Source organism: Oncorhynchus clarkii, chromosome 1 (genome assembly GCF_045791955.1).
Source record: "Oncorhynchus clarkii lewisi isolate Uvic-CL-2024 chromosome 1, UVic_Ocla_1.0, whole genome shotgun sequence".
NCBI lineage: Eukaryota > Metazoa > Chordata > Actinopteri > Salmoniformes > Salmonidae > Oncorhynchus > Oncorhynchus clarkii.
In genome coordinates, this window is record NC_092147.1 from 72,458,593 (window position 1) to 72,474,232 (window position 15,640).

The window sequence follows — 15,640 nt, forward strand, 5'->3', positions numbered from 1 at the left end:
TAAAGTGAATAGCAGAACCATGTTCAAGTCTAGTGAGTACAATGCATATTCATAAGTAGTGTGATTGTATTGAAAAGATAGACTTGCAGTCAGAGGGTTTATTATTTAGAAATTCCATATAATTAGGTTCCCCTATAGCATGTTCTTCATATTATAGAGTTCAGCATACATGTAAATGTTTGTAAAAGTAGTTATCTTGTTTGTGCATTTGACAGTAAACTTAGAACACTACAAGGGGGAACAATGGCTCAGACCAAAGGCAGGAGTAGCCTTCAGTTAAGCTATGCAGTGTTCAATATCCTGAAATAGGGTTTCAGAAATAGACGGTTCTCAGGCCTTTGACACTGACTTGGTTATTACATAAGGCTCTTGGGGGATATTATCTAAATTTCCATTATATGAGAAAGCTGTGCACCACTCATTTACAGTGAGGTATCAATTTAATCAGCATTACAGAGGCTTAATCCTATTTCATTACTTACAAAAAGGCTTGAAGTGGGTAACAAATTCAGTGGCTAAGACGCTCTCAAAGCAAATGTGTCAAGGATAAGAATGTTCATGTTTATGCATACTGTATCTAGGGAGTTGTGAAGTTGTTCAACATTGGTCCATGGTTGTATTCTCTTGAGAGAGCTGTTGTTGATGGATATTTTTTCTCAGTGGAACCGACTTGAAGGTGCTGTTGGTGAAATTCGATGAGGTATCCATTTCCTCAAACTCTGAAACTATGCGGTGGGATATTTTACTGTATCAAATTAACTCATAAACAACACTTTATTTTTGGTGTCTGTTGGTTTTCAACAGTTGGTATCAATTAGTTGGGTTAGGGTCAAAGGTTATTTTGTTGATAATAAAATATGGTGCTCCCCATCACAGAGGCCAAAGGATAATTACCAGAAATTGAGGTAGGGGAGGGGACAGACATGGACGTAAAAGTCTCTGGAAATATTTCATAGACCCTAGAGAGAAAAGTTGCCCTTTCAGTATTTAAAGAGTCATTAACTAGACATAAGAAAATCAACAGATATGCGTAGAGCGAATGCGAATGGTTGATAAGGGGATATGACCTTTAACATTTTGCTCTGACGGCAGGAATAATCAGTCAAGAAGGCAACATGACCTGTAATATTGACTGATGAGAATAGGATGTTTCCACCTCCAAGACACCTAGCTAGGCTCTCTTCTTTCTTTCTCTGCGATGACAAACAGATGATTTTCTGGCTGGAAGCCCAGAGTTCACCATGAGGCTTCCTGTGAAGACATGTCGTTTTTCTCATTATCCCCACACTTACGTTGACAGCCACCATGATGTGGAAATGATTTCCTCAGTTTGAGCAACAGACATAATAATAATGTCTATAAACTTTAATGGCCTCCAACGAACCAGAAGTCTTGTCAGCTAGAAACATTTGGCGGAGTATGTGAAGGAGATTCCATGATTAGATTCATTGATAGTTAATGTTGTGTTACATTTCAGATTAGTACAGTAATAACTATTAGCATCACTTGATAAATAAAAATAATGAAAATAAAATGTGAACACTGAAATAGAAAAAATATTTTCATCAAGAGTTCTTGTGAGAATCAATCAATTACTGACAGAGTAAGCTAAAAAACACTGGCCAAAACATTCCTGTTTGACCTATGCTGTGTTGAGTTAGATGCTCTGATGGGAAAAACAGCTAAAGAAAACAAAAAGCAAAATTAACACATGGTGACAAGAACCAAATGGAGAGAAAGGTATAAATTAATGATTTTAGTTGCCATTACAGTCAGTTTATTAGGATATACTACTGTATGTCTTGCCTGCCAGAGTTCTGATCCAGTGATTCATTAAGGCTGAAATCTAATTGAATTCCTGCCAAACTTTCGCTTTCACAATTATTTTGTGAGTTGTAAAAAACACTGGTTGGAAGTTATTATGCACATTTTGAGAATGAGAACAGAAAAAAACAAACCACATAACTGACCCAAAAGACGTGCAGCATATTGCATCTTCTGGAGTGGATATGTGCCATTCACGTGTTACCAATCTAAAAGTCTAAGCCGTTTGGGTGGTAGGGGGAGGGGGCATGGGGTTTACTAAGCTAACATATGGAATTGTTTTAAGATGGTCATAATATGTATCAGTTAGCTATTACATTTTGAATTTTAGAACCCCTTTAGGTATCCCCCCAAAATATATAAAAAATATTTTATAAAATATTGAATTTGGCATTTACTACTATAGCCCACAGAAACGCATTGAATAACACATTCATAAATGGCAAAAAAGACCGTCTAAAAATAAATCATAAGGAATAAGGTTTTGAAGTGTCTGTCCTATATCTAGGAGATATAAGAAAGCTAAGGAAATGTGTGTTTTTATGGACACATAATTAACCCCTTATTCTTGTTGGCACAAAACATACTTCCATTTGTTTGTATGGGTTACCTTCAAACGAGTCCCGTGACACTTGTGGGAGTCTCCCCTTTCCATGGAGTGGTCATACTAGTTTGTAGGCCAAACCGTTTGGACGCTACATGTGTTTTCATGAGAAGACCGATTTTTGGGATGTCTCATGGTCTGACAAACACCTCTGGAGCTCGGCCACCTTCCACCTTCCACCACAGATGCGGAAACCCGGCATAGGCGGATGCAGTGGATTGCAAAAAACCTGATATTTCGAGCATAAATTTACGGATTTTGATGGGGATTTTTACAATTATGTTACTTAGATTGACGCACAAGTTGTATTCAGTGGTTCTGTATGTAAATGCATTACTTTGCGATGAGTCTAGAGTCAAAACAAATCTAATTATATTTGTCACATGCCCCTAATACAACAGTTGTAGACCTTACAGTGAAATGCTTACTTATGAGCTCCTAACCAACATTGCAGTTTAAAATTGTTTGAATAAGAATAAGAGATAAAAGTAACAAGTAATTAAAGAGCAGCAGTAAAATAACAATAGTGAGACTATATACAGGGGTGTACTGATACAGAGTCAATGTGCGGGGCATCGGCTAGTTGAGGTAGTTTGTACTTGTAGGAAGAGTAATTAAAAGTGACTATGCATAGATGACAACATAGAGTAACAGTGGTGTAAAGAGGGAGTGGGGGGAGGGGGGCTGCAAATAGTCTGGGTAGCCATTTGACTAGATGTTCAGCAGTCTTATGGCTTGGGGGTAGAAGCTGTTTAGAAGCCTCTTGGACCTAGACTTAGTGCTCCGGTACCGCTTGCTGTGCGGTAGCAGAAATAACAGTCTATGACTAGGGTAGCCTAGTCTTTGACAATTTTTAGGGCCTTCCTCTGACACCGCCTTGTATAGAGGTCCTGGATGGCAGGGAGCTTGGCCCCAGTGATGTACTGGTTCGTTCACACTACCCTCTGTAATACCTTGCGGTCAGAGGCCGAGCAGTTGCCATACCAGGCAGTGATGCAACCAGTCAGGATGCTCTCGATGGTGCAGCTGTAGAAGCTTTTGAGGATCTGAGGACCCATGCCAAATCTTTTCAGTCTCCTGAGGGGGAATAGGTTTTGTCGTGCCCTCTTCAAGTCTGTCTTGGTGTGCTTAGACCATGTTAGTTTGTTGGTGATGTGGACACCAAGGAACTTGACGCTCTCAACCTGCTCCACTGCAGCCCCGTCGATGAGAATGGGGGCGTGCTCGGTCCTCTTTTTCCTGTAGTCCAAAATCATCTCCTTTGTCTCCTTCTACTTGTTAATAATGTTAGAGTGGACATCTTGGAAGTTCATTGGAAGCCTTTGGAAGAGCAGTGAGACTTGTTACTGTGAACCCATTTTATTCTATAAATCAGCCTTTTATATGGTTCCCTCTGCCAAGGAGTGAGGTCAAGTTCATGTCAGGGATGACGTAGAATCTCATAAACGCTTTTGTGCTGTTATCGCTCTAGTTGTTATCCTAAGATAATGTGGGTTTCCTCAGTTCTTCATGAAAACTTGTTTGCTGACAAGCAATACATTTTGGGACTATGTCAACAATGGGCTAATGAAACAAATAACAATATATTGTTTTTGAGTGGAATTTTCCTTTATGTGTTTTGGAGGATTGTATTTAGGCCCTTAGTAATCAATCATAAGAAAGAGGTATGCTTGTGTTTCTGATACATATTTCTTACTGTTTATGAATACGATCTCTAGTAATAACACAAGACATCTGGTCAATGCTACACGAGAGGGATTGCCCTGTTTAAAAAGTCAAAATAGAGTTACAGAGAATATAAGGGTTCAGTGGGAGGATGCTGAGTATGTGTGTGTATGTGCACTACATGTTTAGTGTAGTGTGCAGACAGGGTTGAAACCATGCTAGCCTTTGGGAGTTGAAGGGTCACACAACTCTGCAGTGAGAATGTTCTGCTTTTCATTAAATCAACCCATATGTCCCCGTATCTGCCTCGCCGTGGAGACTCCACTCTGCTTCCGCTCCCCGAGTGTGTGTGTGTGTGTGCGCGTTTCACCTTTTGAACCGATAGGTTAGAGGTCCTTGGTGCAGCAAGAAATGTTTACGTTTGGTGCATTTGGAGACCAAATTCTACTCTAAACTTTCTGTGTGTGTTTGCGTGGGAGTGAGTGCATCTGTTTTCATATAGTAAGTCAATGTTATTAATTGCTCCTACAAGGTGGCAGAGCACATCAATGATTTGTTGTAATTTGTATGTCTTTGTGTTTGTGTTCTACCAACTTTTGTGTCAATCTCATTTCTATTTTTGTGCAACAAAGCCATTTAAATTTCTCAGAACAAAACTGTTTTGCGAGTGGTTAGGACACAACCCAGAGTGGGAGTTCATTAACAGAGTTAATAGAGTTAAGTAGTATTATTTCCTGAATGGGCTAGTGAACCACATTCTCAAGGGACCAAAACAGGGGCTAGAGATACACATTTTATCAAAATATAGTTTTAAAAGGATGCCAGAATATACAATTACATTTAATTCAAGTAAGGAATAAAATGTTTACATCAATCTGAAGAGGTAATGAACTGTAATTTATATTTTTTAAATGTTCCTAATTAATTCAACCGTTGACTAGAACTGGAATAATTTGATCTATGTTTGTAGGCTAATCAACACAATATCTGCACAATCCCACCAGTGCTTGAGGGGCATATCACTATGTTGTTGTTTGAAATGTGATGTCTATGTGTGCCCTCTATGGCACAGGAAATTAATGTTGTCCATTTGATACACCATTTTTCAATCTAAAGTTCTGAGAGTTGTGAAATATACCCTTGAGAGTTAGACTTGGTGTCAATTGTATTTATAGAATAGTCAGATTATTCAAGAAACAGATCAAATGTGGCTATGATGTCTAGACTCAAGAGCTCTCTCAGTAAGTGATGCAATTGTATGCAATGTGTTGCCCTTCAAAGTGCTTTGTAGGTGAAATCATATTCTGACAAATCCAAGATTGTGGAAATGGGATTATTTCAGTGTGACACATACACAATACTCCTGTTCCTAAAAGGATGTCTGATCACTGTGAACTGAAGGGACAATCCTGTAATGTGTATTATTGAGGCATGCATATGTGAACATTTGTGTTGCATTGCTTCCACTGGGCCACAGAGCAAACCACCAGCCTACTACTTACTGCCTGCATTCACTTTTTGACTGTATTCGTCAGGGGAGATACACAGCACGTTGAGGTTTTTAAGTTTTATTTGTTGGTAATGTTTGGCCAAAGACTTAACGTCAACCTCTTCTGCAAGGCCATGGGAAAGGCAGATGTCTCAATTATTCATGAAATTAAATAGCGGACGGTTATTTTCAAGATCGTCATACACATACGCTTTTACACACACACACACACACACACACACTCACGTGCACACACACTTTTCCCAACAGTGACATCATTCCTATTCCCATTGTTATAGGTATAAATATTCGGGAAATTAGTCCAGCAATAACGATCTATTCATGATCTGTTTTACTGTAGCCTATTGGAGGTATTGATAACATAACTGAGTTTCACTTAACTTTATATGTAATTAGCCTACTGTTACCGAAGTCAGTCAATTGATCATGAATTTCCTTTTATTTTGTCCCGCCAAATTGGCAAATTAGTAGGCGGATATGAGAAGTCACATGGTCTCTCTTTTCCCTTTTTCCCTACACAAACACACCCACTCCAAAGAGAGTACAGTATGCCCACACTCAACACGCGGACGTACTCCATCGTGCACACATAGCTGTTTAGATATTCACTAGCTACAATGCACATACGGATTAATTTTTTACACCATTGCAGTCAGAATGCATCGACATCTGGAATACATTTAACACTTTTCCCTCTCGATCTTTGAATTCTAATTCTGTCCAGGACTGTGGTTTCTTCTTCGGTTAGATAGCCTACGAGGATACGATCACTGCCAAAAAGGTTTGATGTTTCAAATAGTTACTGCATACTATGTTGTCTGTTTCCTGGGGACTGGTTTTGTGCAAAGTGTTGTAGCACTCTGCGTCTTGATAATATTCATGGAAGGTGAAAGTCACTAGTCGATGTCGACTATAAATTGGCATGCATTTTCAACTTTTTGTCTTGATGCGCTCCTCAATGGAGTAGCCGAATTCGAGTTTTCTAAGTATACTCGACTACGTCCAAAATATACATACTCAACTCTCTGGAAATAGAGATTATCTTCGTTAAACTTTTGATTGATATCATGCATGCAATTGTTAGTCTGCTCTTCCATCACATCACATTGTTGGAGGTGATTTTAAGCGTTAACTCTATTGAGTGCCTCTGTATGCTGCTTGCCAGTACGAATTAGCAGTTTTACTCCTTTTTGAACATATGGTTGAATTTAATTTAGAAGCCCCCCATCATTAGTTATTCTATGGGTACAATACAGGAAATGCTCTGCTGATGTTTTCTGTAATTACTGTATGTTATCTTTGGCAGAAAAAGTACATTGAATAGCCCACGTTTGAAACTGTAAAACGAGTAAAAATATTTGTTGCCACAATTTTTGTCCAGACTTCATCACATCTAGTTGTGTTGATAAGAACGTGCTGACGAGCCTGACATTGATCAGGCATAGTAGAGCAACAACAAAAAAGTATGTTGCCCACCACCCCAATGGCTGTTACTTTAACACCCGAGGTGCTAACTACCCTAAAACTAGTTGATTTACATGAGGTGGTAACACAAAGCACCCCTATGATGTTTTATTGACATGCTTTATGGCTGTTGGCATGACAGTAGACGTAGGTGGTTGTAGTTTCCTTCCCTCACAGATTACAGTTGACACGGGATTCTCTGTCTGCCTGCAGAGATAGTGGTTAGAGGTTTTTTATTTTATCTTTATTTAACTAGGTAAGTCAGTTAAGAACACATTCTTATTTACAATGTCGGCCTACCCCGGCCAAACCCTAATGCCGCTGGGCCAATTGTGCGCCACCCTATGGGACTCCCAATCACGTCTGGTTGTGATACAGCCTGGAATCGAACCAGGGTCTGTAGTGGTGCCTCTAGCACTGAGATGCAGTGCCTTAGACCGCTTCGCCACTCAGTAGCCCAAATTGTGTGTGTGTGTGTGTGTGTGTGTGTGTGTGTGTGTGTGTGCAACTTGGTGTAAGCCTCCTATTAGATTTCCTCAGCAATAAAATGAACTGATTTAGTATCAATCAAGTTTCCTGTGAAATAAATACATTTTCAACATCTGGCCCTACTTTACTAGCTATGGTGAGAAACTGAAGTTTTGGTCTGTCCCCAACAGATTCCCAGAGCCAGCTGTCCTGCAGTGTGGCAGGTGAGGACCAGAGAGAGGTGAGGCGTGATTCTGAAGATTTGGACAGTATGAGTTTGGTGGAGATCAGACAGGCTGTTGGGTCCATGACCCTGTCCCTATCCAGCACAGATTCCAAGGAGAGGTACTTTGACCGGGTGGATGAGAGTGACCCTGAGTACCTCCGCAGCAGGAACATGTCGCCTGAAATACAGCAGGACTTCAACATGATGGAGCAGAAGAAGAGAGTCACTCAGATTCTACAGAGTCCAGTATGTTGCTTGTTCTCTGTCTATGTTAATGTGTGTACACAGTACAGTCACTTTCATTATCTGGTTGGAGACCATCAAATGGCCTGAAAAGGTTTGCTCTTTGAGATCCAGGCCTATGTTGTTGGCTCTTGTAGAAACACTACACCATTGATGTTTTCATAAAATGAAATGTTATTGGTCATATACACATGGTTAGCAGATGTTTTTGTGAGTGTAGTGAAATGCTTGTGCTTCTAGTTCTGACAGTGCAGCAATATCTAACATGTAATCTAACAATTCCACAACAACTACTGAATACACACAAATCTAAGGAATGTATATATTTATATATGGATGAGCAATGACAGAGGCATAGGCAAGATGCAATAGCAAGACTCTGCTTGCACTGAATGCAAGATAAGTGACACAATTTCCCTAGTTAATATTGCCTGCTAACATGCATTTATTTTAACTAAATATGCAGGTTTAAAAAAATATACTTCTGTGTATTAGTTTTAAGAAAGGCATTGATGTTTATGGTTAGGTACATTTGTGCAACGAATGCGATTTTGTTAAATTGTCACCTGTTTGGCAAAGTTAAAGTAGGCTGGGATTCAATGATAAATTAACAGGTTATATTATATGATTATGATTATATGAAATGCAGGACACGCTAGTTAACCTAGTAATATCATCAACCATGTGTAGTTAACTAGTGATAATGTGAAGATTGATTGTTTTTTATAAGATGAGTTTAATGCTAGACAGCAACTTACCTTGACTTATTGCAGCCACACGGTCCTTTTGACGCTGCACTCGTGTAGCAGGTGGTCAGTCTGCCATGCAGTTTCCCCATGGATTGCGATCTAATCGGCCATAATCGGCATCCAAAAGGGCCGATTTGTTATGAAAACTTGAAATTGGCTCTAATTAATGCCGATTAATTAATTGATTAATCGGTCGACCTCTACTCTATACTGACATTTTGCTTGTTTGATTGCCTTGCAGAGGGAATAACTACACTGTTTGTATTCGGCCTTTCCATGGTTAAATGCGGTGGTTCGTGCTTTCAGTTTTGCGTGATTGCCTCCATCTATCCACGGTTTCTGGTCAGGGTAGGTTTTAATAGTCACAGTAGGTACAACATCTATGCACTTCCGTATAAACTCACTCACCGAATCAGCGTATACGTCAATATTATTCTCTGAGGCTACCTGGAACATGTCCCAATCCGCATGATCAAAACAATCTTGAAGTGTGGATTCCGATTGGTCAGACCAGCAATGGTGGCAAAACATTGAATCAACTGACACCATGTTTGTACAGTGTTAATATTTGTTCCAATGAAGTGAAATGTGCTACTGTCAGAGGAAACAATATTAAATATTAACCAGTCCAAAAATAAATGTCAGCTTTAATATACATTGCCTGACCAAGTTCACAGTTTAGCATTATTAAAGGTCCAATGCAGCCATTTTTATTTACATTTCAAAAAAATTCTGGGTAACAGTTACGTATCTTACCGTGATTGTTTTCAATTAAAATGGTCAGAAATGATCAAAAAAGAGCCATTTTCTCAAGCAAGAATTTTGCTAGGACTGTCAGGGAGTGGTCTGAGTGGGGAGGGGAAGAATGAAAACTAGCTGTTATTGGCAGAGAGGTTTGGAAAACATAATGGGCTTATGTCTGCTTGTTTTAGTCAATTACAAAACTAGATTTTAAGAAAAGTACAACTTTGATGTTGCTAGACCAACAACACAAACGGACTATACATCTACTAGTGAGTGGAGTTACAAACGGTCTATACTAAACAAGTTAAATGTCTTACCTGTGGGGAAATGCTTTCCACACATATAGTTAGTTACATGTAGCCTACTTGGACAACGGGTCCCCACATTTCCCACTATTCCACGCTGAATAGCCCTGAGGTCACAGGGCTCTTCTCACAGGCTCCATTTCCCTACGTGAGAGCATTGCGAACCTTTAGGTCTGGATTTTTTTAGCTGGTTACATGTACATTGAACAACACAGCAACTCTTCGACATGTTTTGTTCTTTCTGTATAACAAAAAATCTACGACAAAGTTGTCTCTTACAATGGGGGTCAATATAATTTTTTGGAGGGTTTCCCCCAATTTGTGGGTGTGGTCGATGGGGAATTACTTAGTATCATGTGACAATGGCTGCCTGGTATTGTTATGCAATAATTTCCGTGGTAATGTAGATTGTTCATTCTAACTGATGTGCCTCATGTAATGGAATGTATTTTTTTAATGTCAGTTGAGTTGATTCAACAAATCACAGCACAGATTTATGGATACAGTTCCTGCTTTTACTTCCTGCTTTGCTCGTATGGGTACACTCGCAAAGTCCACCCATTATGCCATCAATGACTTGAATGGGGATGCCCATCTATTCAATCTATTTCTATGTTTGGAACTTTTTCATATTGGTCTACTAATTTACCACCTGGTGATGTCACCAGGCAGGCCAAAATGCCATCCCAACAAAACATGCTGAAATTTCAGGTGTTTTTGTTTTCAAACAGCTCTTACACTAAAAGGGCATTATCATCCTTTTTACAATTTTACAGTATTATTTCAACATCATAGTGTGGAAATATATATGTATAACACAAGACAATCATGTTTTTGACTGCACTGGGCCTTTAATTAAGTCAAATGGAGAGAACAACATATAGGCATGAACAGAAGAAGTATTGGCATCCACTGTATGTATTCCTATTTGACTAAAACCCTTGAGTATAAGCAGAAAATGTTGCCTATATGCACTGATGATAAATGCATCATATATGCCATTGTGAATCAGAGGGGCAGATAATCAAGCAGTAAAATGTGGTTAGAGAGGCTGCTAGGAGATGCAACAAACACATGCCTGTAAAGAAAAAAAATGAGATGAGCCCACGCTCATCTGTGATTGCATAACAGACCCCAACAAGTGGAACTTAGCTCATCACCATGGGAACCGCTCTGAGATGGTGTGGAATGCTGGCGTTGCACCAAAGAGGCTTGCAGAATAATCGTCTTTTTTGGAAAGGATACCCAAGATTCACAATAATACTGTGAGCATAAATTAATAGGCTGACTTAATGGGAGGGCTACCTCCCAGTCACCTCTATTCACATGGACATAAAGAGGGGTTTAGAAACCTCTAATGTGATTTGTGTAAACTTGTAATAAGGAGGGCCTCGTTAGGCCTGAGAGTACACTGTGCACCCTGTCCTAATGCGAACGGCTGAATAGACATGGAATTGGAACAGGGTCAAGGTGAAAAGTATTGCGTAAATACACAGACCATACCAGCAGTTGAATAATATATTTCTATATATAATTTAGCCTAACAGGGTGGACATTTATGAGTGGGACATACAGACTAACAACATGAAACATGGATAAATAGATAAAACTGGGTGTTTATGTTTATTTAGCTTTGCGCCATAGTTTCCCACCAAATAAATTATAACACTTCCTGAATGTGGGGTCATTGTAGGAAGAGGTTGTACTTCTCCATTTAAGAAAACAACAAACTAACAGGGTGGAAAGTGGTATCAGGGACATAGAAAATCTTAAATAAAATTATTATAATAAATACAATAATCGTGAAGAGAAAAAAAAGTTATTGATGAAAGAGACTTTAACTAGGACTATAAAATAATGAAGAAAGATTTGATTTATTTCATGCCTTATATTTCTTGTGGAAGTTGATAAATAACACCTTTGGACAGCAAAAGTTCCTACATCCATGGACAAAAAGTGTTTAAAATGCATAAATTTTCCTTTCAGGATCCATATTTTGGTGTTTTTAAGGTAAAGGACACCTGACCTTTATATTTAAATCCACATTTTACACTAAATAAGAAATTATATTTCCTAGGGACAGAAAAGGCACTGCAGAGTAAGAATGACCCAGCTAACATCCTTTCCTCATTTGTTTTGTGACCTGTGACCACTATCCTGGAGTGGTAAGCATTGATCAGTGGCCAGTGGTACTATTTTCACTGAGTTATGGATTCCAAGGTGTGTCATTGTTTGGTTTCCAGGTGTTTAAGGATGAACTGGAAGGACTGATCCAGGATCAGATGACGAAGGGCAATAATCCAACAGGGCTGCTGGCTCTGAGGCAGATAGCTGATCTGATCATGGCCAGTTCTATGGGAGGGCCAGGCTCCTTCACATCTCCTCTCAGTAAGTAGCTGTGTGCGTGTAGGTCTGCGCATTCTGCATAGTCTTTCAGTGACGCATCCTGATTCTCTCTGCATTGTCAACGTTCTGGGGCATGGAATTCACAAAAACCTGTGACATTGAGAGCCCTAATGCAGCAAAATTCTGCTCAATTACATGTTAACCACATTCCGAATGTTTCTAAGTGAACCAAATGTTCCCGACTTTATAATGAATTACAGCTGTCTGGAGCGTAAATGATGTTGCCCTCCGTCTTTCAACGGAGGTCACTATGAACCCTAGGGCTAAAAAGTTCCATTTTAAAAACACTAGGAATGTTTACTGTGACTGTTAGGAAATGTAAAATGAACTGTCGTCTCCTATGGCTTTGAGGTAATGGAGGCAGAACGGTCTCTTTATAAATCAACAGTCCCTCTTAAAGTACTTGTAAAATAATAGGGTTCCGGTTTGTCCAATGCCCTTATACAGTAGGAAAAATATGTACTACTCAGAGCTCTTATGAGAAGTACTGAGAACAGCTTCTTTTATGATCCAAAAGTTAACCATGGGATGCTGAGATGTAGTGAGTTTATGAGGAAGACATTTATTTATAGCAATCATTTCAACTAAATTTTGTAAGAGAGAGGCAGGACCATTTAGAACTGCTCAAGTTAAACAAGTAAGCATAGGTGGTGCTTGTAAGCTCAAACCAAAGAGAAAGCAAATGACATTGACCGTGTCATAATGCAACTTCAACATGAAGAATGTTCTTGTTTCATGAACATTCATGAATGTTATATCTCTGAAGTAGTATGAATGGTTAACACACCAGCTTGTTTAGACACACAAAGAAAGCTGTAATTTGTGGTGGTTGTCACAAAGGCTGTGGGATGTTAGTCACTGTGCTCTTGTCACAGTTCACTATGAATGCATGTGTTTTCTCCAGACCTAGGGATGGTCACCCCGGTCAATGACCTCTATGGGGTAGAGTCTGCATCCTTTACTAAAGGGGAGAAACAGTGTCGCTGTAAGCTAGCCAGTGTCTACAGACTGGTGGACCTCTTCAGCTGGGCCCATTTCACCAGCTCATACATTACTGTGAGTATTACCCTCATTAAAAACCTTATTAGACCTCTTTACTTACATGTAACACAAACTTAATGTAGCATTATAAGCACAGTAGGAATTGTGATTACTGTAGGCATGTCAAAACGACACACAGAGTCCTCAGTCACCCAATACACATTTTATTTTAGCAATTTTCAAGCATTGTTGAAGTACAAATAAATAGTCTAGCCATTTTTATCTTGAGAAAAGCCTACATCCAGTTTACTGTATGTAACCGGTGCGATGTTGTTCTTGGAAATGCCTTTTGACATTTTGCTTTTTGACCTTTTCCTAATACAGGTCCGGGTTAGCAAAGAACAAGACCATGTTCTTATCATCCCACAAGGGCTCTCTTTCACTGAAGTGACGGCTGGCAGTCTGGTAGGTATAATGGTGCATGCATTTTCATATTCCAGATTTCTTAGAACTACCATAGAAAATAACAGTTTGTGCTTTTCTCCAGTGGGTGAACAACACTATCATTATCAACAGTATCCAGAAAACCGCATTGAGATGTGAATCATGCAGAATATGTGTTCAGACTATTGACATGGCCACATAATCAATAACCAGCCACCCAGACAGCCTCTGGGTATGCTGAGACACGCCTCACTCTACTTCACCAAGGGGTCAAGGAGAAATTACAGTTTTGTTGAATGGATGTTTTTCAGCATGTAGTTGCCAATAGTTACAGTATTGATGGAGCGCTAAGTCCCAATAGAATGATAACTAGATTACTTGTAATCCTCTTACAGTGTCATCATAATAACAACGGAATATAGTTTAATTCCAATAAGAAAAAACAAGAGTGGAATAATGAATCTATTTTAATAGTGCAGCAATAATGGTAGCACAGTCTAAAATGTTTTTATTGAACTAGGCAAGTCAGTTAAGAACATTCTTATATACAATGACGGCCTACAGTGAGTTGGAATAATTCCCAATACAGTTGTGCGGCTTTTTATCCGACTCAGTATCTGGTTGCCATGGTAGCCCTACTGATATTGTGTCCTGGTCTGTTTCCAGGTGAAAGTGAACATGATTGGTGATGTTGTCGACCAGGGATCCACCTACCTGGAGGTGGACCACTTTGGCTTCAGCCCTCACTCTGCTATCTATTCCATGCGCCCTGACATCAGGTGTATCATACACATCCACACCTCTGCCACCGCTGCAGTGAGTACACTCAACTTAAACTCAGTGAGTGGCCATGTCACCTGGCCATGATACTCAATGACGGAGTTAACCAATGAGGCCCGAGGGGGTGTGGTATATGGCCAGTATACCGGGGCTAAGGGCTGTTCTTATGCACGTCGCAACGCGTGGACACAGCCTTAAGCCGTGGTATATTGGCCATATATCACAACCCCCAAGGTGCCTTATTGCTATTATAAACTGGTTGCCACCGTAATTAGAGCAGTAAAAATAAATGTTTTGTCATACCCGTGTTATACGGTCTGATTTTCCACGGCTGTCTGCCAATCAGTATTCAGGGTTCGAACCACTCAGTTTATAATTAAGAGAAACCTCCTGGTTTCATTATTGTTTGTACTGTAAATACACCTAATGTACTAGTACTGTTGCCTTTTGAGGTCGTCTCTTATGGTTCATGCAATATGTCTGATATTTTACCAGCCGGAAATAAAATAAAAGGTGCCTTTAGGTAGTTGTTGTTGACATAGCATTGTCACAGTTGCTTTTATCCTGAATTCACAGGTGTCCTCAATGAAATGTGGCATCTTGCCAATTTCCCAAGAGGCTCTGATTCTGGGCGATGTTGCATACTTCAGTTACCAAGGCTTTTTGGATGATCAAGACGAGAAGGTGGAGTTCCAGAAAGCCCTAGGGCCCACTGCCAAGGTAACTATTGGTTTCCTTAACAACACCAACAGGTATTGTAGTGTGTGCCATACATAGAAACAGAACACACAGAATTCAATCACCATGGAGATTAGACTGCCTGCCATTTAATCTGTTTTGATACTGTAGTAATTGGTGTTTTTACACAGGTATAAGAGCATTCTAAATGTAATGTGTTACTGGAAGTTGTTTTCACTCCAATTTTTTTTTTCATGTATTGGTATTCACTTGTTCATTTCACCTTTGAACTTGTTGTTATACCGCGCTTCATCTTTTTGCAGGTGCTTGTTCTGAGGAACCATGGCCTGGTTGCTCTGGGGGAAACCATAGAGGAGGCTTTCCACTACATTTACCACTCACAGCAGGCTTGTGAAGTCCAGGTAACACTTTAATTCATCAGCCACACTTGTTCTACCACATCATTGTATAGGTCATGAAATAGTTAGTTCACTGCTATTTATGTGTTCTTGTCATGTAAATTCGATGAGGGTGTGTTGCGATCCAATA

The 15,640-nt window shown here is 39.6% G+C and overlaps 1 protein-coding gene across 2 annotated transcripts in view; it reads left to right on the plus strand.

Moving 5' to 3' along the window:
- The window catches only part of LOC139411763 (gamma-adducin-like), a 36,435-nt gene that overhangs the window by 9,185 nt on the left and 11,610 nt on the right, over positions 1-15,640 (plus strand). Inside the window, exons 1-8 of one of the 2 annotated variants that reach the window (XM_071158495.1) lie at positions 6,133-6,384; positions 7,727-8,007; positions 12,046-12,190; positions 13,113-13,264; positions 13,574-13,654; positions 14,300-14,449; positions 14,990-15,133; positions 15,415-15,513. In XM_071158495.1, coding sequence (XP_071014596.1) covers positions 7,807-8,007; positions 12,046-12,190; positions 13,113-13,264; positions 13,574-13,654; positions 14,300-14,449; positions 14,990-15,133; positions 15,415-15,513 — 972 coding nt within the window. In that variant the 5' untranslated portion in view covers positions 6,133-6,384; positions 7,727-7,806. Of the gene's footprint in view, positions 1-6,132; positions 6,385-7,726; positions 8,008-12,045; positions 12,191-13,112; positions 13,265-13,573; positions 13,655-14,299; positions 14,450-14,989; positions 15,134-15,414; positions 15,514-15,640 lie in introns of those variants that run through there. The other variant, XM_071158503.1, reaches the window with a different exon arrangement.